A 26,235-nucleotide genomic window follows, 5' to 3' on the forward strand; every position below is an offset into this window, starting at 1 on the left:
AAAACAATAAATTAGCACCCTTATACCAATATAGTCTTTGTATAAGTGGATTATTACCTTTTTTTAAAGAATAGACTGACAGACAGGCAGAAAAAGGCATAAGTTGATGGACACAATATCGTATCTCAGCATTTAATACCTAGTAAAAAAGAAATAGGCAAATCTAGCATGACTATCACAGATACATCAACTTATTGATTGTTTCGTTGTGTAGATCTACTTTTATGCGATACGATCTACCCGTATAACACAATAGACACCGTGCATCCTGACAGCACACGGCATGCTAGGTTTCATAAGTTTTCTAAATATTGAATGATGAATTTCTCCATTTTTTTGTATATTTTTTATATGTATATTTTATGTTGTCGTGTCGTGCTTGTACGATGAATGGAAGTGTTTTCTTTTATGTGGGGGCGTAAAATATTAGTTCTTGTATTACGATCATCTTCTATTAATTAGTAATTGATGACGCCTTTATTGAAAAATAAGCATACTTGGTTTTCGAAGGCCTTCTGGCCATAGTTACCATTAAAGCGGTTTCAGAACTGACAGAGCATATGAATAAGAATTATTCCCCCTGATTAGGTTTAGTTTCGTGAATGTTTTTTTTCTCAGATCCGACCCCTCTGTGCAAAAATGAAGGTTAGACGAGTTAACCTCGCAAAGAGCTTCAAATGGTCTTTGATTGAGGTCCATAGAATTAACCCTTCGAGATTGATTTGATTTTGCTATTTTAATTGAAAATGATTTGCAGCTGGCTATGGAACTCGTCGCTTGACCCATAAGTCAAGAAAGATTTAATGTTATATTTCCCCCCCCCCCCCCCCCCCTTCTCCACCCTCTTCATGTTCGAGTACATATTATCCGAATATTTTATTATCATATTCTGTGAAGTTTACTATGGCTAAATGCCAAATGTGATTATTTTTCCTGAATATTCGTTATTGGAACACTTATGATGGATCTCGAAATATTATACCCTTGCATTATATAATGAGACAGGTTATGTCCTAGCCAAAAGCAGACGCCTGAGCACAAACCACAAATACAAACCCTAAACACACCCCTATATTGTTCTTATGGTGAGATAAATCAGGTCCTAATGCAAACGCGTTTTATTAAAATTCAATTTGTAAGGAGCATTAACACAATATTTTTTGGTAAGAGTATTTATAGCTGAACGTTTTGAGGGAGAACGTAGTACTGGGGGAGAGGGGGTAGAGAATACCACCCAGGAAAAAACAGAGTCGATCTTCATTACCGTACAACGGTCATAAGATCTTCTTACACTGGGGAGCGAGCTGTGGGGTGTAGATCCCTGATGGGTACTACGTTCTCCCGCAACGTTCAGCTATAGACTTTCCAAAAATTATGAGTGCTCTAAACCTCTTAGAGAAGAGTGTAGAACCGGGGGGCTGCAATACCTCCCAGAGAACAAAGACAGAATCAATCTTCATTCCCCTACAGGCTCATAAGATATTCGTATACCATTCCATACCCCTCAGACCTTCCCGGTGCTAAGTTCTTTCTCGGAACGTTCAGCTATAAAGAATAATGTCGAACCGGGGGGTCTGGGAGGTATGGAATACCTTGTAGGACAACAGAATCAATTTTTATTGCCTTACAACGGTCGTAAGATATTCGTATAAGGGGGGAGGGGGTATTCCATATCTTTCAGACCCCCCGGTTCTACATTCTTTCTTAAGAGGTTTAGAGCACGAACGCAATATTTTTTTTTCGAGAGAGAAAACGTAACACCCGGGGGCTTTGGTGTATGGAACACCCCCCGGCGAATATAAGAATATCTTACGACCATTGTAGGGTAATGAAGATTGATTCTGTCTTTCCCTGGGTGGCATTCCGTACCCCCCAACACTACTTTCTCTCTGGAAACGGCAGCCATAACCATTCTTTTCCAAAAAAACAGAATCAATTTTTATTGCCTTACAACGGTCGTAAGATATTCGTATACTCTGGGGGTATTCCATATCTCCCAGATCCCCCAGTTCGACATTCTTCCCTAAGAGGTTTAGAGCCCTTAGCACTAACGCAATATTTTTTTCGAAAGAGAAAACGTAACATCCGGAGGTCTATGGTGTATGGAATACCCCCCGACGAATATACGAATATCTTACGACCATGTAAGTTAATGAAGATTGATTCTGTCTTTTCCTGGGTGGTATTCCGTACCCCCCAAATACTACTTTCTCTCTGGAAACGGCAGCCATAACCACTTTTTCCAAAAAAAAACAGAATTTTTATTGCCTTACAACGGTCGTAAGATATTCGTATACTGGAGGGTATTCCATATCTCCCAGACCCCCCGGTTCGATATTTTTCCCTAAGAGGTTTAGAGCCCTTAACACTAACGCAATATCTTTTTTTCGAGAGAGAAAACGCAACACCCGGGAGTCCATGGTGTATGGAATACCCCCCGACGAATATACGAATATCTTACGACCATTGTAGGGTAATGACGATTGATTCTGTCTTTTCCTGGGCGGTATTCCGTACTCCCCAATACTAGTTTCTCTATGGAAACGGCAGTCATAACCACTCTTTCCCAAAAAAAAAAAATGTGTTAGTGCTAAGGAATGTATCCCTCTTAGAGAAGAATGTAGAACCGGGGTTCTGGGGGGCAAGGGGGTATGGAATACACCCTGTAACGGTTGGTTGTGATTTTAAAGTGTAGTACGATTATTGGTTTGCTTTGTCTTCGCGAGTTTTCGGAATTTGCACGACTCGAGATCTTTCTGGAGAGGCAAGACGGCGATTTGAAAGTTGTTGCTTGATGGAAATTGGTTAAAATCGGGACATCCGTTTGGTTGGCTTGCAGAAAGCAGTTTGGAGGTTCATCTCACGTGGGGGATGGCTCGAGTGACGTGGAGGGGTCGGACGACCCTAGTCAGAGAGGTAATACAAAAGGCCGAATGTAAGGCCTAAGTACGCGTGGACCCTGTCCACCCTTGTATCGTAATCCCGAATCCAGATTCGCAACTTTGTGGGGCGAGATTTGGAAGCTTCGCGTAAATTGTTATTAGAACCTTACGGGTTGTATCCCTAGTACTCGGTAGATTTGTGTCGAGGTCATAGAAGGGGCGTCATATTAGTTCTGGATATAGAGAAATTAATCAAACTCTTTAGTCTAAGTAATGAAACAAAACATTAATTGAGTGGCTCTAAAAATAAAATTGAAGAATAGTTCCTACCACTCCCAGTTGCTTCTGCAGCAAAGAAACAAGGCTATTTCGATGTACAGTCATTGACAAAAGTAATGATCCCCGAATCGGTAAATCCTGCAGCATATGCAACCAACATTTGATTATATTGTGCAATTAAGGTGCCCGATGCGGTAGGCATGTTGGTTGTATATCTCGTTGTATATGCTGCCGAGTTTACCTATTAGGCGATCATTACTTTTGTCAATGAATGCACATTTCTTTAAATACACCACCTGACTGGAGACGTGCCATGAAAGAGATTTTGCAGCATCTGTCCGTCGATCCCTGACTGAAAGCGTACGTGCTCTACAAGTGCAACAAATATTCTACCCGTCTGTCCGTCGGTAAAGAATATAACAAGACCTCTAGAATGTTTTGCTGTTTTTGCTAGAGCTCAATAAAACAATTTTTTCCTACCATCTCGTATATAAAGAAAATTTGTTAACGCACAAATTGAAACGAAATTGGCTTTTACGCCCAAAAACCCTAATTTAATTCGCGAGCTTCTGAAAGGAAGCGCGCTTAATTACTATTAAAAGATCGTTGAAATGGTAGAAGCATCGATTTTCCAGAATAATGTTTACCAGACGTTCAACTAAGCGAGTAATTATCCAGAGGATTAAGTAACATTAATGGTTGAATAGTTTAACGGCAGCAATTAACAGAAGGGTAGTAGTGCGGGCGGGTGTAGGTGAAAACGTTACCTATAGCTTTCCCTCTCCCTGCTCGGGCTGTGGCCCTTTGGCGAGACGGTTCTGCTGACTATCGCGTCCCTGTGGCTGGTAACGATAGCGGGAACGGTGGTGACGGCGGTCGTTGGCGGTTGTTGGCAGCTAGGAACGGTTGTTGTGCTTGCGGTAACCGCCGGCGATGGTGATTGCGAGCTGTAGGTGTTATGAACTGCGTACGGCGCGTAGAGGGGCTGATACGTTGGATGGTGGTATTGTCCACCGGCGGCGCCGTTCCCGCTTGGTGCAACTGCCGCGTTCGCCGAGGTGGCGACCGCTGGACTTTCGGTTCTTCCATGATTCGTCGTGGACACAAATGCGGGAGGGTGGTGGGCGACCGGTGCTGCAGCGGGCTGGGGCATCGTTACCGGCACGGTGGTGCAGGGTATCGTTACACCACCGCCACTGGGTACGGTACTGACAACTGTCGCTGCAGAGACAGTGGTGGTGGTTCCCGTTCGATGGTTCGAAATTGGGTGTGGCGGTGGCTGTTGTGCGGGTGCGGGCGAAGGAGCGGGAAGGTTTGGTGGCGTTGGCGCCGGTACTGGTGAATTGCTAGTGCCATTGCTAAGCGGCAGACTAGGAGGTAACGCTCCAGGGAATTCGTGCTTTCGTGAAGCTGGAGCTGCACCAAATATCACCGAACTAGCATCGGAACCCTGAAACAAGAAAATGCATTTTACAAACAAGTCGTTTCTTTGTAATACGTCGGGCGTTTAATTATATTTTAATGAATCATTACGAAGCGGTTGGTGGGGTATTAATTGTACACCCGACAGCAAACAACTTAACAAGCTGCGTAATTAGAGCCGAGGGCGCAACCACTGCACCGTATTAACTTCTTTCGACAAAAAATGATCTTCGCCATTTCGCGCCCTTTTGAATTAAACTTCGAGTTTCCACGTTTATTTCGACAAGATTAAAATGTGGGAGCCAAAAGATAAAACGCGAATCTAATTATGCAATTCCACGCAACAAATTACACTTTTTAGATAAAGGTTAATTACGTTTGCTCAATACCTGCATGTTCCGTGGTGTAAACAGCTTTCTACATAGGTATCGACATAGAGTTAATTTTCCTTTAAAATATACATAATGAAGTTATGGCAAAGTTTCTAAACTGGAAAACCTAATTATTCATGTATGCATATAAAGTCGTAAATTTGTGATATGCAAATTTTCTTAAATTATGCGAGCTTGCCGAGAGTTTATTAGGATTTGCCGAAGTTTTTTTTGTTTCGCTGGGGCGTTTTATTTCAGTTCATAAATTCATTCCTAATGTAACTTTTATTTATTTTGGGGTAACCATGCTGAAGTAGGTTCCTATTTTACTAGGTGCCAAATTGGCAGATATTTTGTATGTCTATCTTTAGAAAGAGAGAGACGCAGAGTAGCGTGCGCATGCGCTAGTAAATTAGAGTGCCTACAGTAACACATGGGGAGGTTTTATCTTCCTGTAATCTTCACGGAGTATGCGGGATATTTAAGGCAATATATCATTCGTTTATGCGGTATACATCCTATTTCAAGTAGTTACAGCCCCGAATGGACGCACGGACAGAGAAAGTGAGCGAAATAGCGTTTCCAAAGGTGTTGAAAATGTGTCAAAAGGATTGTATTAAACTTGTCTGTTTAGTTAAACGCTTTTGGAAAAAGAATGGTCTTTCAAAATGTGATCCCTCATCTACAATGAACCTTTAATCGAAATTAATTCGAAGGAAAGTATAAAGACTCAAGCCAAGAAAAATAATAACGTCATACTTTTACATAAATTTACAATAAAATTGTCGAAGACAAGTGTTTTACATTCATTTCTCAACAAAACATCCACGAGAGATCCATAATTTTATTTTTCTTTCTTTGTCTTCTGCCATTCTGTAAAAATCCAATATGGCGTCCATAAAACATAAGCAAGTAGTAGCCTGTAGCTTCTACATCTAGCGTGTTATGAAAATTCTGACGACAGATTCAGGTTCTCCCAAAAAAAGTGCCCACAAAAGGTGCTAAGCGAACCGTCTATTTCTGACTGTTTAAGCTAGAGAAAACAAAAACGAACTTTGACATTTTCAGTTTTTCGGTGATATCTCAAAGATTTTTCAAGACCAAGGACGTATTTTTTCCGTTATCGCGAATGACTATAAAAAACTTTCGTATTAGGTTACTGCATTGCGAGTGCAATAAGGGGATTTGAATTCAGTGTTTTCCACGTCACAGAAAAATATCTCTTTTAATTGAGAGATGGAATGTTCAACCCCCTTATATGCAAAGGTGCATATTGCACGTATTGATCTTTCTCAAATAGGAACGTGGACATTTCAAAAAACGGCTCTCTCATTTTTAAGAATATGGTGTTATAACTAGAAAATCGGGTAATATAGGTATAATCTTGTGTTTTTTCTATATTGTAAAAAATAACATGGAGATATCTTACAAAAACGTCACTATTTGAGATAGATCAAAACCGCTTCCCAATATCCCCAAGGATTGAAGTTTTTTCTATCCGGACGTCGAAATTGGGACACCCTGTACAGTATATCTTGTCAACAATCATGAGACAGATAGAAAGTACATACTTATTTAAAATATTCCTTCTAACTATCAAGACACACATGTTTAACCGTTTTCCCAATTAAATTCGTGAGAAGTTTTTGCTCGGTTTTTTACTAGCAAATGTAACCAGAAAGAGAGCAAGATCAATTTTTCTCGCATTAATCAAAATATATCGGCAGATTTCCAAAAATATCAGATGGTCACCCAACAGTCTCTATCCCTAAGTATTTCGCGTCCAAACGGCAAATCTAAACAAAATCTATCTCATTATTAAGCTAATTAAGCAAAGCTAAATTACCCAGTAAGAGAGCTCCCTAATTATTACCCTAATCAAACTCACCCAATCATCCACCACTACAAAATGTCTATACGCTGCGAACACCAAAGAATTTCTGCACCGTCCACTATCCTAACGAATACTAACAACTTTCACCCCGATAAGTGATAAGAAATTTATTCCACGTTGTGAGTTTGAATGCTCGCCTTGAAATAATGAACGCTTTAAGTTTCGGATTTAAAGTTAACAAACAAACACAAAAGTGGTTCTTACACTTGTTTAGTACTCATCCGTGTCCGCAAAAATGTTCCCTTTGCAACCGTAGCTCTAAATTTGGATTTAGCTACTTGGTTACAACTGTGAATTCGGCATGAGGTCATTTCAGCATCGTGCAAACTATACGACTGAGTACCTTAGCTTTTATTTGATTTGTAAGGCGGAAATTAAGCAACGATTAAAGCTGGCTGTCTGCGTTAATAAGAAGGCATTTTGTAGGCATTTTTAGGTAAAACTGTTAATGATTCCCGGTTAATCACGCAGCCAGACCCGTGCGTCATCGTTAGAGTAAATTAATAGTATATTAAGTAACAAGGGATTAAAAAGAGTTTACGTTCCTGAGAGAATGGTTTAAAGCCCGAGGCTAATCGAGTGTTGCTTATACTATTTTTTCCAATACCCACCGATTTAAATCCATTTTTCCATGAATTGTTCACAAAACAAACAAAAATGAGGGATTAAAAGTTTTTTCATCCCTAAGGACTAAAATTAACTGTTAATGCACAAAAATTAGGAATTAAATTCAATAAAACAATGTAGGTATTGGAAAAAATTAATTAATTCGCGTTTTGATTATTTCGCGTGCCGACCTGAGAACTTCCAATCAACAATGATCCTTACTGGACAACCGACTTTAGAAATGTCAATCCGGTCAATTAATAAAGTGCAATTAACACTATATAAATAAATTTGTTGCATAAACAGTATCCGAACCAGTCGTTAGGCGTCTTCCACGCGGCAGATATAAGTTTAGCGCGGGTAAGGCTCTCACATGTCTCCTGGAAACCCACTTTCCAGACTTTGGGGACAACGTAACATTGGACCCACCAAAAGGAGTTCCCTCTGCGTATTTTGGGAATTTTTTTTTAGCCTTTTCGTAAATTTACTTTGGTTGTACCGTATTCAAATCGCCAATCTTTTGTTTCTTGCAGAGTAATTTCTGCCGCTCCGTTTTATTGCAAAGGAAGCTTTTTGCTACTTCCTGAAACATTCATTATAAGGGGGGCGAGGGATTATTATTTCGCTTTCCTGCATTTGCTTTCCCGTAAACACCGCTAATTAATTTGTGTTTTGTTGCTTTCATTCTCGCTAGGGGGTTTGCCGTAACTTTGTTTTAGTACTTATTTCCGCAGTGAACGCCGCCATTTGCTGAACTCGTCCGAGTTTCCGTTTTGAGTTTATCCGAAACCGTTTCTACCGCCGACCATGACCAGGAACAAGGCCGTGCCCCTTGATGGCGCTGAAGTCCGTCCGTCCGTCCGTTCCGATGACTGCGGCCCCAGTCGTCCGCTCATATGATTTAGTTACTATAATTTGTAAATTTATGTATTTTTCTTTTAAATCAAATTGTAAGCATTATTCCGCTGATTATTTAATTTTTCATGCCATTTGTGCGCGGACTTACTACCGAAGTTCGTCGCATAACAGTTAAAAAATATTACTTATCACTCACATATACACAATTTACAACAGCGCGAACTGTGTAATACTTCGGCGATGAAATTGGAGCTGTCGTCAAACGTAATTAGATTTGCTTATATAGCAAACTCGAATATTCTCGAGTCCTACCGAACGCCATCGAATCTTCTAAAACGTTCTCCAACAAAGACGCCATATTTCCCGGTGCGCTTTCTCCGCTGCTTACTACGTTAAAAAAATTCGAAAATGTTTGAAAACTTCCGGAACCAATTATAAAATTTCGAGTGCTTTAAAATGACGCAGGAAAATCCATGACAGGTCAATTTCGCTGTTTATCTCAAGATGTGTGTTGGCATCAATTTCGCGAGTGTTTAACGACCCACGGGTGGGGGTTGGTGTTACGATCCCGCCGGAAACGACGCATCCCCATCCGTCCATTTATGCAAATTAACATCATCAAATATTCACAAAACAATTTGAAGGTCCAAAATGGAAGCGGCGCTGGAACTTCGAGAATCGAACAAATTTGTTCCCTCTCAAAGCTTTTTTTAATCTTTTAAATAAACAGGAAAATCTCGAATATTTACCAGAACTCCCGAGATCTATCGATATAACTCTTTTTGTGGGGCGCGCAAAAAGGCCGTTTTAATTAACTTTTTTTCTTCCTTGCCCTCCAGACTCCCGTCCAATTTGGAAATCTATGCTAATGAAAAATATTTAGAAATTAAAGCGGATTTTTCTTGCCCGAAGGGTCGGAAATTGTTTGGTAGTGAAAGAACGAAAATACTATTTTAAATCCAATAAAAGGAAAAAGCTTTCGTTTATTTCCAAATCATTTACTTTCGCCATAAAGTTTTATTAAATTGGGAATTCTGTGTCGTCTGACAATTTTCTCAATCTTTTTTTATTCACTTTTCTTTCATCCAATTGGGGTAAATTATGTGTGGGGTAGGCGAGTACACGAAATGAAAATGGGGAACAATCGCCGTTTCGCGAGCAAAAAACGGGAATGAGAGGAGAGAGAAAAAAGCGGCGAGCCGAGCTAATTTCGAGTAACGAGCGACAATTGCGCTGATTTCCAATGACGATGCGTTGAGTGAAGAGACAAAGCGAGAGTATGACGGTTTCAGCAGTGAGACAATAATTGCGTTATCCAATCCAAGCGGAGAGACATTCAAACCGCTTCATTACTTTTCATTAGTGTCGGCGCTACTCTCGTGTTTTATTAAAATCTCGACCGGGATTGCCGGAGTGGGTCGCGTTTACGTCACAAAAACACCCTTACAAACGACCGTACAAAACATCAACACTTTGTAATTCGCGTCGCAATCAACAAGGAGCAATGAAAAGCAACCCAAGCAAGCGGCGAGCATTAGAAAGATTATGCAGATTATTAAGTCGTTGAAGAGCGTTAAGGACTTTGTTGGTGTTTAGGGATGAGGATTAGGGACTAGACAGGAGTAGCAGGAAATGAGTCGGCGCAATTAAAAACTGCGCCGCAATCGATAATCCCTCTACTGCAAGGTGCAGCTGCTGCTGTGCTTCAGGAGAAGCTTACCGCACCTTAACTCGGCGCATCAGGTTGATAATCGTGTCAAGCTGACAGATCGTAAAACCGCCCCTCGTAGATGCTCGCCGGGATATCTATAAAAGTCCCTCGGTAATCGATGAAATTAACTCGAGCATGCAGCTATCGGAAGTAGATAGCAAACATCCGGATAGATGTCGGACAAGTGCGACTCCCCTCGGGCTCACACAGGATCATAAACCGCCGACACAAAGGAGCAAAGTGAGCTGTGTCAGGATTGGGACGGGGTGACGGGGTGAAATCAATACAGAGCTGTTGTACCACCGAGACACATTCTTTCGCCGCTACTTCCGCAAAGGCCATTCAGACAATCGCACTCCCTCCTCCCGTTAATTAACGAGGGCGAAATTAGCTAAATAAACCGAAATCCATTCATCGAATTATTCCCAAACATTTATAAATGATTGATCCCCTTTTGTTTGCGTATCCTAAATAAACCAATAAATCCTGTCCGGAATCATAAACTATCACTTACGCATGTATTGCCTTTCGAGCAAGCTCAAGTGGGATAATAAGCCTTTACGTCGCCGAGTGTCGCGCTATTAATCATCTTCTTTCTTATTTATTTATATCGAATCGAACGTGAAGAGATTCCCTTATTGACAGATTCTCTTCGGAATTCGTCCCGACAAACTCCATAAATTTCAAAAGAAGATATAGAGAGAGATACCATATCCGATGCGGTTTTCGGTTCGTAACTTTTAACACATAAATCGCTCTCGCTGAATTATCAATGGGAGAGTGCGGACAATCTGGCGTTGTCATAATTTTTCCTCGTCATGACAAATTTGTTTAGTGCACGCAGCGCCGTGTGTTACATAAATGATGATGTTCCTTTATCGTTCCGATTTCACCATTTGCATGCTGAGCCGCAAATAGATCCTACAAAATTACACGTTGGTTTTGAGGGTAGGGGGAGGATCATCTTAAACAACTCATGTTTTTGACAACACTTCGATTGTGAGATCTGACATGTTACAATTGAAGAATCGGCCCCCCACTTCCATTTTGAACCATTGGTTAGTTCGGGAAAAATGTTTGCTTTGTCCTCCTCTATCCCGCAATCTTTTCCTGCTGCACATTTGGAAAATTTAAATTAAAGATCAAGAATTGTTTTATGTGCGGCCGTTCGAACGCCGATTGTGTGAGCTGCCCAACGAGAAAAGGCAGTGGGGAATTTTTTTCAGTAAAACAAGAAAGCCGCGAGTGGTACTTTAATTAAATAATCCGTAATTATCAAATGAACTTTGTTGTCGGTATGTTACCTGCGGTTTTGCGGCGAGAATCGGGGTTTAGAGAACGCGTTGCCTTACAAAGCGAGCCGACGGCACCCCCGCCTATTGTACGCGCGTACACGTTAAAGTTAGCGAGCGAAATAAAACTCTCCCCCATTCTAAAGGTGACGATTATTGTTTTAGAAACGGGGCTTTTGTTCGAAAATATAATTTTAATAAAGCCCATCCCGATTAATTGAAGATAAATATTCGAAATAATTAGAGCGGATGGGGGAGCGAAGAGAAGCGGCCGCTCTCTTGGCTGATTTAAATATTCCCTTATTAAAACGAAATGATACAATATTAATAATACGGGAAGTTGAAATTCTAATTTATGTAATTAAGCTCTCCATTTTGTAAATTTAATTCCATACTTTGTTTTAACAATAAATTTTCGGAGTAACTTTTAAGCACGCACATTATACAGTAGCTTTTAACTGTTATTAATAGTACTCATTTATAATCCAGTTAAAACAAAAGGATAAAACAACTTCGACCCGAAATTGGTAAATATAGCGAATGAAGCCCTAATCGACGCCCTAATTGAGTTTTAATGGGATGCCAGGGCGCCTTTCTTTAAACTCTTTTTATTCTGTTGTTTGTTAAGACATAAAATTTAGCATTACAATGATTTAATGGTGCAGTCCAGTTTGTTTGTAAATTGAAAGTCATAGCATAAGCACGTTAGTGAAGAAAATAAAAATTCACCAGTCCCGATACAGGGATTTCCGCGCTTTCGGACATACAGGGAGTACTGAACTATAACGTTACCCGCAAAAGCATAAGTAAATCTGGGGGATTATTTACGAAATAAACCCAGAGCCGATTCGTTTCATTTGAATTTGTATCAGTGTTATTTTCGCTTTTAGAAATTTTGAAAATTCTTCTTTTATCGTTTTTGTTTTATCGCTGTTCAGAGATGATGAAGACGCAGGTATTTCGAAAAACTATTCGATTAATAGGAGTTGTTTGAAAGAGGGAGCTTATTTTATGATGGAAGTGGTGTTTCCTTAAATACTAGAGACGAGTAAACGCGGTGGCTGCTGCGACTGCTAGTTTTAGCGACGGTTGAAAAGAGTGTACATTTGTTTAGGCTAAATTAAAGGGCAGTCAGCCCTATTTGTTTTGTTGAAGACGCAGTTCGGTATTTTTTATAATAAACTAGCAGTACCGGCGAACTTCCGCCTTTGGGAAATCCCGTTTTTTGCCGTTCCCGAGGGTACTTCGGGAAGTTCTTTCTACGTTCTAAATTGCGCTTTTCAGCTGTAAAACAAAATTCATTTTTTCCTGTTCCCATTTCCATGGGAATTTCGTTACTCAGAAACTTTCGAGGGTATACGTTCCACCACTCCCCAAACCGGATTAACGGTTTAGACAGGCATAAGAGACAGACAGACAGATAAACATTCATTTTTGTTTATATAGATAATAGCAGACTCGAATAACGTTGTATTGTCGATGTGGCGAACCTCACATACATGGTTACATTGACTGCCTACATTTCCATATAATGCCATTACAGTGTGCACATTTTAAATCATTTGAGGTTTGGGGTGTTAAGATATGTTGTTTCAGAGCATGGTGGTGATGTGTTTCAAAATCACACTATGCACATTTTAAGTATTTGAAAATATTATGAGAAGCCAATTGGCTAACGTGGTGCAATAATTAATAGAATATTGTATTAATAGAGTATTGTTGTATAACCGTACTGTGAACATTTGAAATCCTCATTAAAAGTTACAAGTTTCAACCGTCCTCAACAGCCACCGAAAATTTGTTCATCTTATTCTTCAAGCCAGTTTTGTCATCTAATTCTGTGTTATACAGCTAAGTGAAGTTCAGACGCTCTCAGCATTTGTGTGACTTTAAGCGCCTAGTATCCCAAAAGATATTATTTTTATTATTAAATTGTCGACTACCTACGCGCGGGGTAATATGTCCAAGCAAGCTTTGTAAGCTATTGCGGGGTTTTGTTATAATTTTGTCGTTTCACTGTGTTTCGGAATTAATGTTGGATATTGTCAAATGTCAACCAATTAATTGTGTGATTATTCGAATCCAAAGTGCGACCCAGAGAGAGTTTTCACGTCAGATTTTTCTTTATTCGCCTCCAAGGTTTACTTCAGGTGTTAATCAAAAGTTGATGAGGACACAGAGTTTTTGAGAAATTTTAAATCAATATCAGGATTTTCCTTCTAGCAGATGCCAGATCTGCACTAGGAGAGATTATAACATTCCAAGTGTCAATTTTATTTGTTTTGAGCTAGCTGGACAGGTGATTTGTGACTGGTGTAGTGACCGCGTACCAATGTACACACCCTATGTTATAGTAAGAAAAATCTATTCTGAATATGTTTGATAGTGCAAAAATCTCGTTATCAGTACCGTTGTCTTGATGAGCAGGAGGAAGTTCTTAAACAGTTTCTATTGTTCTCACGATTGGGAACAAGATATACTGTACAGGGTGTTCCAATTTCCATGTCCCGGCTCGGTGTTCACATTTTCGACTCCTTTTCGAAGAGACTTTTATCACGTTTGGTCGTTTTCCCCGGTCTGAAATAGTAAGGTGGCAACCACGCAGTTTTCTGTTTGCAAGACATCTCACCTATTTCTGAAAACGCAAGAAATATGATTTGGTTATATGTACAGTGTGTCCTATTTTGGTTGAGACTGCAGTGTATCTCAACTCTTTTTAAAGAGAGCGACTTGCGATTTTCGAGACGTTTTTGAAACGTTCAATACCACATTTGCTTCTGAGATACAGGGCAGAAGAAATGTTATCGTATCTTACGATTACGGTAACTAGTGACGTAGTCAAAAACATTTTTGGACCAGTTTTTCAGATTTGACCCAATGTTGGTATTTGTTAAATGCAACACCCTATATATGTTAACGTCATTTATTTTCATTCTTTTTTCTGATTACATTGATGTATCAACCCTATAATTGTCTAATTTTTTTTAAACCATGAAAACCATATTTTTTTATTGTTTTTAAAGAGTAGGCCATGAATTCATGGGGATTTTGTTTTGGTTATTGTATCCATGGTAATGAAGGCAGCTGATACCAATCAATAAAAATGGATGACGATAGAAGCAGGCATATATATGCAAAATATGACATATGATATTGTAATAATATAAAAAATAGAGATTGTAATACATCAATGTAATCAGGGAAAAGAATGCAAACAATTGACGATAAGATTTACAGGGTGTTATATTTAAAAATACAAAATTTCGGTCAAATCTCTGAAACCATCTATAAAAACAGGTGAGATACACTGCAGTCTTTACCAAATTATGACACACTATACAGGTCGTTAGTATGGGGTAACTATAAGTGATAGAAAAAAACTCCGCAGTCTCGATGTATTTTTTTGAGATAAACTGCATCTTGAAAACCAAACAGCCTACAGTCTTTTGTTTTTGAGTTATGGGCAAAAGTGTTCGATCGATTTTTAGGTCGGTAACTTCTTTGTTTATTAAGTTATCGAAAATCTGTTAATCACAAAAAATTCTTTGTAATGATTGTTGCATAATCTGCCGTTTCCAAAATTAGAATACGGGATCAGATAAAAAAGCTATCGGGACAACACTTATTTTTCTAAAGGGAACGCCTTGTATATTTTGATCTAAATAGACACCACATTAAGTTCTCTTTTCAAAAATATAGCACAGCAGGAATGTTTAAAACAGTTTTGAGTGATTTAAAAAAACTCAAAAAAGATTAAAAAAATTTAAATGATCAAAAGATTTCACAGAATTTTTGTTTATTTTTAAAGTTTCCATCTTTCACGCCTGCTTTAGGCTTGGCGCATTTCAATTGTTTTAATGTTATATTTTTAAAAGAGAATTTAATATGCTATCTTTTTAGATTAAAATATACAGGTTGTTCCATTTAAAAAAATGAGATTAGGTTCGACAACTTTTTACCTGACCTCGTATACTTATTTTGAAAACGGTAGATCATGCAACGTTCATTACAAAGAAACTTTTGTAATAAACACATTTCCGATAACTTGATAAACAATAACTTTTGTTCATAACTCAAAAACAAAACTGTACAGTTTGGTTTTCAATATTGAGTTTATCTCAAAAAATACGTTGAGGCTGTTAGATCAATTATTCACTTATGGTTTAAGAGTTAGCCCATAGTAACGACCAAATTTGGCCACTATGTACGTATGGGAATGTTATAGTTTTCAAGTTATAACCAAAAGATGAACAACTGGATCAGTTGTTGACTGATGATGATAGTCTTGATGTTGAAACGCTTCCGATATTTTAATATATTATTGTGGTTTAGTGGTGTATACTGTTTTACTTTTACGTCTTTAGATTTTCCCCATATTTCCCGGTTTTCGAGAGAATCGACGTTTCTTGGAAAAGTAGGGGGACAATCTGAAAACCGGTACGGGTAAAAAAGTTTTTCTACAAGGATCTAGAAATTTACGTACGTAACGTTAGAGGATTTCTGGGACTCTAGGAGGTTTCAAAACATCCGCTATTATTATTAGACAATCGTCGATCTTGATAGGAAAAACTGTAGCTGCGACAAAAATGGCCAGAATTTGCTAGGTACACCCTTTATGCATCCAAAAATAAAACATCCTAACATATTTTGCTTACGACGTTGCTGAGAAGAAAATCAAAAAAGAAATAATCCCAAACCAAGCATTTTGGACCACCTGTTTATTTGAAAAAAATGTATTTTCTTTACATACTTAAGGCTTCTTCATATATGAATGCATTTTAAATATCGTAAAAAATATTTCTAAAAGGTAAAATCCTTTTAAAAGGGAGAAATCTTTTCCTATCTGAAACACCCTCCGCCACTATCTATCGTGCGGATGGTAACGCCATCTGCTTCAAAATTAAAAAAAAACACGTTCAAATTGTGTAGTGACCTGGGTGAAAGGATTTGAAGATTGCGAAAATGCGATTATCTTTTTCCAAAGACTACCATGAAACTAATAAGAGCATAATAAAAGGAATTCTACTTTTTTGAGGGCCTACACTATTAGCTGGGGGTATTTTATACCCACCCCCTCCCCACCGGTGCTTCATTCTTCCTCAAAAACGTTTAGTGTTAGCACTTACGGAAATTTTCGAGAAAATTCCTTCAAAATTACCATCAAGATCCTGTGAAGTATGTAAAAAGGACAGAAAGAATACAACAGTTCTTTCCCCAAAACGTAATATCGGATTTGGAGGGTATGGGATGCGATTACATTTTTCCAAAGACTAGGAGTTATCGAGTTCTACTTTGCTGAGGGTACACTCCACTGACTGGGGGGTTTTCTATACCCCTAGAGCCTTGCTATTCCTCAAAAACGTTTAGTTATACGATAATTTTTGAGAAAATGCCAACTTGACATGGAAAGGGGAGAGACGTCGCTTCAATTATGTACATAAAATAATTATAATAATTGTGTTAGTTCATATGCTTCGTTGTGTATAATTAAAAGGTGAAGAACCCTAATTTTTATAAATGTGAAGTAGCGTAACCGGTTAGCAACCCCTAATTTGGACGCTTCCCGTCTACAAATGAAAGCAGAAGTTAAAGAGACGCTCTTTCGTCATTGGGCCCATCTCATTTTCATTGTAATTTGGTACAAGCGAGCACCAGTAGCAAACTTATTATGTTGCGTTTTCTGGATGCGTTAGGTCAAAGCGCGCCGTTAAATATATGCACCCCTAAAGTTGTTAGATGCCATGTCGCTTTTCAGAAATTTTTTCACATTAACATTTGACGTACTGCTTACTGCCGCTCGTCACGCCACATTAAACCTCAAGCGGATAAAATCCGAGATTCCGGTATAAAAAACGATAAATGCCTGAACGAAAATCTGGAATTGTCTTTTTATGGGGTAGCTACGATTTCCCCGTCATTCGAGTTTATGTATTATATTTTTCTATATTTATGCTTTCGACGTAAAAAAAAGAAGAAAAGTGGAGATCCATAACACAAAGGATAATTATATTTTCGCATACGCGATGTGCGTGACGACAATTAGTCGGGCACGCGTTCGAGTCCGAGGGCAAACAACGTTTTATCCCATCTCCATTAATTACAAAAATAACCCTTTTATTACCAAATCCATTTCCATTAATAACGTAGTTATGTGGTAAATCGAAATTTTATTGTCGACCTAGTTTTCGCTCGACACCAACACACAAACTCGATAATAAATATTAGGTTAATAAATTTCTATTAGTTCTGCCATGTCGGCTTAACTTAATAGTAGCTATAAAATAAATAGTTCGCAATTTGTACTGCGATAGATTTTTTTTTCCTTCATGTTAAAAGTATCTTTATAATATAAAGTTTCGGAAAAAGTTCTGATCTGGACGATTATTTTTATTATCTTGGGACCTTTTTCAATCTGCCTTTTTTTTTCAGATTCCAACTTTATATTCTTTATAAATTCAGGTCCGGTTGGATGCAGCAATTTTGTCGCGTTATTGTATTTGAGGCCAAATTCAACAGGATTTTGCTAGAGAGAATATTCTATCATTCCATCTGCGGAGGATATCCTCCTGAATGATCCAGTACATATGACATTATCATGGATTTACTTATTGGTTTTATTGGACCGCTAAGTATATTGGCAGATATACAGGACGAGTAAAAATAAAATATATAAAAAAAATTTGGGCCCAAAACAAACAGTTTTTTCAAATAAACTGAAGGTTCAAAGTGTTTCTTCGCCCCCAAAGTACCGTAATTGGTAGAATATGTTACAGATTAAGCCTCTGATTAAGTCACGTCAAGATTTTGAGACCGTCTGGGAAGGACGTAATTAATTATATGCGGGGGATATTGTCTCGCAACCTGCAATTGCTTTCCCGTAGGAACCGCTACCGAATCCGATCCGATTCTACACTTCCCATTCCAAAATGGGGGCGCGAAAAATATTTAGGGGTTTTCAACACACAAATAACAAACTTAAAATTTATGATACCGAAAAAAAATTCCAAGTGCCATTTTTGCTCGGAGCTCAAGTGGCCAGAATTTCATGAACTATTTATGTATTTAAGAAACGGTTTATACAACAAAGTTATTCGCATTTTTCCGCGAAATCAATTCGAACACATGCTCGCCTCGTCAAAAAGTGCTCGTCAGTGCGTAAATTGAAGGCAAAGGCAATCCCTTTTTATCATTTTCAAAAACTGAGTTTGATTTTCGTACTTTCTTGACCAAAAACAAACTCAAAAACTTGGCACGAAACCCGAGCTAAATCGGTTAATTTCATGCTGCTTATGTGTTAAGAATAACGAAGAAACGCAGATTATGGAACTGTTAGGGGTGAGAAAACATTTAAAAAAATGTTGTTTTGGTTCCCTTTACCAAGTTTTTTTGACATACTTAATTTTTGCACCGTCCGTAATTATTACTACAATCACAAAAGCAATACAGGCGTCATGCGGTCTATTTGGGCCAAACTTAAAATGGCAAAATCAAAATTTGAGTATTTTCGCTCACTTAAAAGATACGAGGAAAAAATTGCCAAGTTCAGAATGACGCTACACAAAAGTTTCTTTAAATATAATCGGCCGTTCTTCGGTATAACCTCATTTTTGAATGGAACACCCTGTATATTGACATGTAAACTACGCCAGGGGGACGTTTTATTTGATATCAGCATCTACAATAATGTTGGGTCACCCCAGTACCTGTTTATTTTCATTAATTTTTGACGTTAAATGTTGGTCGCTAATTCAGATGAATACAATTTCGATTGCTGATTTTATTTAGAATTATTTAATTAATGATGTGTAATTTTGTTTAAATAACAGCCTTTTAATGTGTTTCTGTTATTGTTCAGTTCGTAAGGTAACTTTCAACGGCAAGGGTAGATAAAGTGCAAGAAATCATTGTGCATTCCAATGACATTCTTACTAAAAATAGGACACGTAGAACAAAATAATATAAAGTTCAGAACATAACACAATATTGTTTTCATGGAAACGATGGGAGAACCTCTAAGCTTACTATTTTGGACGTCCAAATGAAATACCTCGAGAATTTTCAGCAGTTTTATAATGGTTTCTGTTATAAAATAAAGTTTTGTACTATGTACGACGATAAAGAGAAACTAACCATCTCATGAAAGTTAAATCACTCGATGATTAAAACATCCCTTTATCGTCTTGAATAATGAATAACTATTAATAATCGTTTCAATCGCTCGCTTGTTGCGTTGTATTTGTAGTTTAGCCCGGAGTGCCAATTTTTATTTTAGCCTTATCTAATTGATTTTGTCTAATAAATTTGTTTCACCTGTTGTGTTTAAATCGAGCCCAAATTACGACCCAAGACCCTCTAAGAGCTCTCATGGTAAATTTTCTTTTGGTAACCAGGGTTATGCCAAATTATAATCATTTCGTATGAAAGATTTTGTTAGTATGTATTTAATTGAACTGGCAGGACAGGTGCTTGTAAGCGATTTAGTGAAATTAATATTATCTTTCATGGTATTGTGATGGTAGGTCTTAACCAAAGGCACTGCCAACTACCGCCATTCATTCTGACCACTAATCAAAAAAGATGCCGTCATCATGGTTTGGCCTTTGGATGCTTCTGGCTTCTCGGTTTTCGGATGTACTAAAGACAGTCAGTTTGTGTAATTATAACTTTATTGGAGAAAGTTAGGGAATTAAGGTGTTAAATTGAATAGTCGAGTTCGAGTTAAGGAGAAGTTTTGTGTATTCAGAGAAAAGTAGGTATAGCCCATGACGACCATTAATCGGCCAATGTATTCTAACTGTTTAAGTTTAAGTGTTATGAAGTAAAAAAATTGGGTTTCCTGAGAAAAAGTCAGTTTGGTGATTGTGTTTTTTTTGTGCGCGTCTGTTTAATGGAAATAATATTGACATAACAAGATATTTGAGACTTTATTTAACATTCTTTGATCGAGCGCTTGTAGCGTGGTATTTGTCGCTGGCACTGTTGCCACTTTTTATTACAAATTTGTGTTGTGTTCAAATGAATTGTTTTGTGTCAGTTTGATCCCCAATTGAGATTCTGGATTATAAGAGATTCATGTTAACTGTTTTTGTGAGCGACTATACTTAATTGGGCTAGCCGCACAGGTGTCTTGGGGGTGGCTTAGTGACCGGGTCGAAAATAAGTTGGGACCTGACATCCAACATCACGGATACGGATTTTGAATCGTTAATCATTTAATGGAAGAGGAGGATTTAATGTGCCATAAAAGTTCCAATCACTGCAATAGATGATTGATTGACGCATTTCTTAAAAATAAACACACATCATCCCTTAAATCAAGTCAATAACTTAATCAAACATCCCCGGCCTTACCACTTTCCCTTTGTAAGTACCCTCTTCCGACTTTGTGTACTGAAGCATACCATATCCACCGTCATACTTTCTTGAAAATCGCTTTGCAAATTAGAAACGATGCGTTTCACCGTTTTTATAACCAAATTGATATCTAGGCCCAACTGTTGACCATCCCAGGTCGGTCCAAGAGCAAACCTGACGGATAAAGCGGCCATACTAGCATTTTTTTTTACTTTTGGAAATGCGCTAATGGAGACGTCAAGCAGACATTGTGGACGGATATAGAAATGTAATTAGTCCCATTTGCCTACCAAGACATTAATTACACGCCTTTAAAAAACCGACATTGCGACACCCACTTAAATGAAACATGAAATTAATCAAGCGACAGTGGCATTGGTAATTAATCCTCGATATGAATAGCCTTTGTCCATTTCATTGCGGAAAAATTACGACTTGTCCAATTACTCGCTTAGCGTTGAAGGATTGCAATGCGATCGATAACAGTAAAAAAAAAACAAATGGATTATAAAATCGACAACAAATTATCTTGTGGGCGGATATAAATAGGTGAATCAGTTTTGGATCAGCAGACTTTACGCAAGCGGCGGCATGTCGGCTTTGTCGGACACGACCGCGGAATTTCTGGCGTTTCGCCCAAAGCGCGCGGAAGGTTCACGCACACGGGGCGGAACGTTGTACGACAAGGCTATTTCGAAACGCCCGACGTCGCCCGTTATAGAGTTTTGACTTGTTCGCCTGTCAGCGCTAACCATCGATGACGGGATAATTAACCACCGAATTTAAACTAAACACACACTTCAGACTGCGCCCATGCAAACAAAATTAAAACGGCGATTGAGTTTCAGTTAAGCCAATCGTCACAGGGTCGAACGAAAAAAACAAATCACTCTAAAAAGCATTAATGCCGTCGTAAAGTTAATTAGGCTGAATTGAACGTCAATCCGTGCAGCAAATGCCTTTTATGATTACGAGAGGAGTTTAATTAATTCGCTCGTTTTGTCTTAAATTGTTGGGAACATTCCGGAGCTAAATGACCTCCCATTCAAGGTTCGCATTACTTCATTACTCGTTCCTACAGTTATATCAATACCAAAGATCACTTTGCTACGGCTTTTCATGAATGCTGATCCTTTTTTTTTTAACTCGAGATCCAAATTCTTGTCGCACCTCCGCTTACGGCAAAACATCTAGGAGTAAATTGTCTACAAGATCGCATCAGACGTGCCTACCCAAAAGCTCTATCTTGATAAAAGCACTATTGCTAAGAAACAAGATACGATTTTGACACTAGGCTCGCATTCGAAAACACGAATTTTAATCGGACTGTAAACGACCAAAATTGAATCAGTCAATCCCTTGACCATTGTCTACATATTACTGCAAACAGAATTGGAAAATTCGAAACCGTTCGCGAGTTATCATGTACACAGACGGACGGACAGAACGTCCAGATGGCCAAAATTTAATCAGTTAGTCCCTGGACCATTGTTTACCGATTACTGAAATTAGAATTGGAAAATACGAAGATGCTACACAGACCGACGGACGGCCGGACAGAAAATGCGAAATAGTTACTCCGGCGTGTACGCTACAAGAAAATGGACCGTCCTTCCTTGTTACAAATCGTAAAAAGAGTCAACTGATTTCCAATACATGTACCTGGAAAAAAACAGTGTAAAATTTCTCCTCCCATAGAGGGGGAAGAAAAGTGAAGACAATTGGAAAAACGTTAGGGTTAGTATTTTTGGGTTTTATTTGAAGTTTCATATTAGGGATGATAGGATTTTTCCTCTGGCATGTCTGGTTGACGGTATGGTGCGAGATCCTAATTTGGTTAAGTAGGGAATTGTTTTTAGACGATCGTGTCCGACTCTTGAAAGCTTATCCCGAGGGAGATCAAATTCATCAAAAATCCATAATTGCAATGGTTTGGTGTAATTTTGATTGTGTGTTCAATTTAAGAAATGTTGTGTAAACAACATTATGTAGACGTTATTTTGGACTAAACACAAAAAATACTGACTGGACATCCTGTATATGAAAATATTGCAATTTATTAGGTAAATCTGAAGGATTATTTGCGAAATAAATACAAAATTAATTCGTTTGATTTTCAGGTTGTGTTTCAGTGTTTGTTTGTTTGTTGTGAATGCGTGAAATTTTATCGTTTTTGCAATTTATTCAATTTAATTAAGATACTTTAAGTAAGACACGTGCAGCTGGTCATTGCGCGTTTCATGTTGGAGAAGTGGACACGTTTGGGGCGTTCCGTCGTAATTGGCAATTTGTAAATTCTTAAAATTCATTTTATAATGAAAGTGGTCTCTCGTTAAATAATGGAGACGAGAAAAGGAGGCTGCTAGTTTTGCGACGGTTGAAGAGCGTGTACATTTCTTTACGCAAAATTCTATTTATTTTGTTGAAGACACAGTTCGTAATAAATTTGTGCAGAAGCAAGATAATCAAAGTATGAAGTTTAACGCGTGTTGTTCGATTACGGGAAAAATTTCGCCGAGTTGAAAAAACAAGCAGTTGTAGTGTACATCGAGGCCTTTTTGCTAATCGTCTCTTCATACTAAAAGTTTCTACCGTCCGAATAGCCACCGAAAATGTATCATCTATCATCACGCCAGTTTTGTTTGTCCTCTGATTCTGTGTTAGTAATTATCTCTCTTTGAAATTGACACACTGATCTCACAACGTTTAAACACTACAATCGATATAATGGCACGTTCAGCGGATATAATAAAATGAGTTTTAAATATTACACACGAGAGGACGTAAGATGGATCCTTGTGGAACACCATTTATGATAGTTTGTCTAATAAATTTCACAAAAATTGCCCTCGGCCTCGGCACAAAAACAATATACCTACTGTTGGTAGTAGTAAAAAGCAGCAAATTAATGCGGCGTATAGTTATAGTTGATCGTTAAGTAAAACCTCCCGGTCACATTAATGCGCAATCATTTCCTCCATTTTATTCTTCGGTAATAATTTTTTACGACGGATCTTTTATTGCGGTTATTAACGCGAAGGTAAAGTTTTGTTTATAGGTAAAGGTCGTTAAATACGCATATATCCACCGGTTTTAGTGGACGCGGATCGATTACGGTAGTACAACACAACGAGCATTAGCAGATTGGGCTTTGTTCGTCCGAGCTTTGTGCCAGTTAGCCGCATCGAACGGCTAATTTAATTTTCCCTCTCTCGTCATCTTTTTTTTTTCTTTCGGTTTCCCAATAACAATCGCGATATCTTCCATTCGCCATCAGCACGTCCATTGACAAAACCATTTCATTCGTATACAATGGAGAGCTCGACGTATATCGTATCAGGGACTGTGGGGTAGTAAAACTTTTATTCGGTCGTTTCGTGCAGATTGGCTAAGGGTTGAAGTTTTGCGTCGTAGTTTTATTGTGGTCCGTCGGTGGGTTTCGGTAACGAGCTTCACGTTATCTATAACGGAGCTTCAACTATTACGGACTCGGAATTAACGGGTGAGATACACTCTCTTTCGCTAATGGCCGAGTGATGGTCTTGCGGCTTTTTCACTTTAGATTTTCTTATCCGACCGACGTTCCTAATATTATCGTTATGCTACGCTATTTTGCATGTTTTTGATGTCAACTTAATGGTAACTGCTTTCCTTACAGTGCCTCGTTAAATTTTATACACGTTCTCGACGACCTCTTTCGCTTCTTGCCAAGAATCTTAATCTACTTTTTTCGCTTCCAGGGACATTCGGTATTTTCATTAGACGATTACCCAATTACAACTGTATAAAGGACTCGTCCGGTCTTGGTCAGCATTCGAAGCACATAATCGAAAACGGAGAACGTAGCAATTTTAATCCATTCGGCCGAGAGGGAGCTTTGCCGTGTTTATTGGCGCATTTTATAACAAGAAACGTGTTTAAACGCAAATTATTGAGAATTTAAAGGTTTAATATTCAATTGAGTACGTATTCAATAATGTAAACTCGGGATCATTCCAGTTAAACTTATATTAGAAATGCTGCTAATTTACGAACGTATTTACACAAGGCCTTAAATAAATGTTTTACCATATTTTAGTACCCTGTTTATTATTTAAAGGGTTGTGGGACTTCGTTTCGAGCTGTCGCTACGAAAAATATTTGACTGACAATGCCGAAGATGAGAGCGAGCCACCCTGTAGTTGAAAATTTAAGTGCTGTAAATGTAATTTAGGCTTTATGAAAATGTTACATTGATTTAAGTCTTACTGTCAGCCAAATTTAATCACAATTTCGTCGAAAGATTTAATTGCAAGCGTCAAACAACAAAAATGTGAATTTGTAAAAGCTTTAAGTTTTCTGAAAGTGTAGTTTGTCATTAATTGCGTGTCCTTGAACATACCAATATAATCTGGATAGTGCTTAGACAGACAGTACACTTCTTGAAATCTCTTGAATTGGTTTATTCGTTCTGTGAACGGGTTGTGTACAAAAAGGCTCTATGTCACCTTAGAATTTTTATTACAAAGTTTTGTAATTGTGTTTTTTATTGTTTGATAATAAATATTTATAATCTCAAGTTGTCAATGAATTACCTATGTGTCAATTTGAATTCCATTTTAAGATCCAGGTTCAATTCCATTCAATTACTATATTAAATTTTTCCTTTAAGTTTGTTGTACGGGATTTCTGATCTGTTTCAGAATGTATGTAATATTTCTGTCAAGTTTTTTCCTTGTGCCGCAACCCAGTCGTGCCCCCCGTTGTGGCTTTGCATTTATTTGCCCGAAGGTGTGAAGTGTGTATTTTTTTAATTTGTGTATTGACTATGATTTCGTTAAAATTTTGCGAAAGTACGGTCATTGACAAAAGTAATGATTGCCTAATAAACTTCAGCATAAGCAACCATCGGGCTCTGTGGATTTCTTCAAAAAGGAGATATCTTAATTTGTGGGTTCGCATTTCCAAATTGCACAATATTCAATATATTGTTGGTGTATGTTGGTGGCCTATGCTGCAGGATTTAATTATTCGTCGATCGTTACTTTTTCCAAAGACTGTACATCGGCCATAAAGGTTGAGACCGTCAAAAATGTTTCGTTTATATCTGAGTATTAAGCGCAGTGATGTCATACAATGGTTTTTTCAAATAGTCACCCACATTTTTTATTGACGAGAGAAGTTTTCGAGTGTTTACCCATGGAAACACGAGTATTAACAAAGAGCAATGTTGCTTGGCTAGTAATAAACACAAACAACAGTAAAAAAAATCGCGAGTAGGCCTGAAAAATTCCAAGAGACAATGGGCAATGGGTTTTAATTAGAATTAGGAATTAGAATGAAATGCAGTAACAGCACCCGATTAAGCCGTGAGTGGTGTCAAAAGAAGCGCTCTTAATTAATAAAAATTGCTACCTTTTCCCTTAATTTTCCCAATATTTCTAGCATTGCCACAAATTTACATAAAATTTCTCTGAACTAACGTGAAATGAGTAACATTACTTCCCTAGAAACTTTTTATTTCCTCAAAATTTCCTATTTTTCCGTAAGATTTCTTCATTCCTTTGAAATTTCCTCCTCTTTCCCC

The 26,235-nt window shown here is 38.1% G+C and overlaps 1 protein-coding gene across 5 annotated transcripts in view; it reads right to left on the reverse strand.

The window, feature by feature from the left end:
* The window catches only part of LOC116177939 (autism susceptibility gene 2 protein homolog), a 391,669-nt gene that overhangs the window by 5,782 nt on the left and 359,652 nt on the right, over positions 1-26,235 (reverse strand). For all 5 annotated transcript variants that reach the window (XM_031497125.1, XM_031497127.1, XM_031497124.1 and 2 more), the window contains exon 6: positions 3,929-4,611. In XM_031497125.1, the coding sequence (XP_031352985.1) occupies positions 3,929-4,611 (683 nt within the window). The remainder of the gene's footprint in view (positions 1-3,928; positions 4,612-26,235) is intronic.

Source organism: Photinus pyralis, unplaced genomic scaffold, assembly GCF_008802855.1.
Source record: "Photinus pyralis isolate 1611_PpyrPB1 unplaced genomic scaffold, Ppyr1.3 Ppyr1.4_LG8, whole genome shotgun sequence".
In the NCBI taxonomy this organism is placed as follows: Eukaryota; Metazoa; Arthropoda; class Insecta; order Coleoptera; family Lampyridae; genus Photinus; species Photinus pyralis.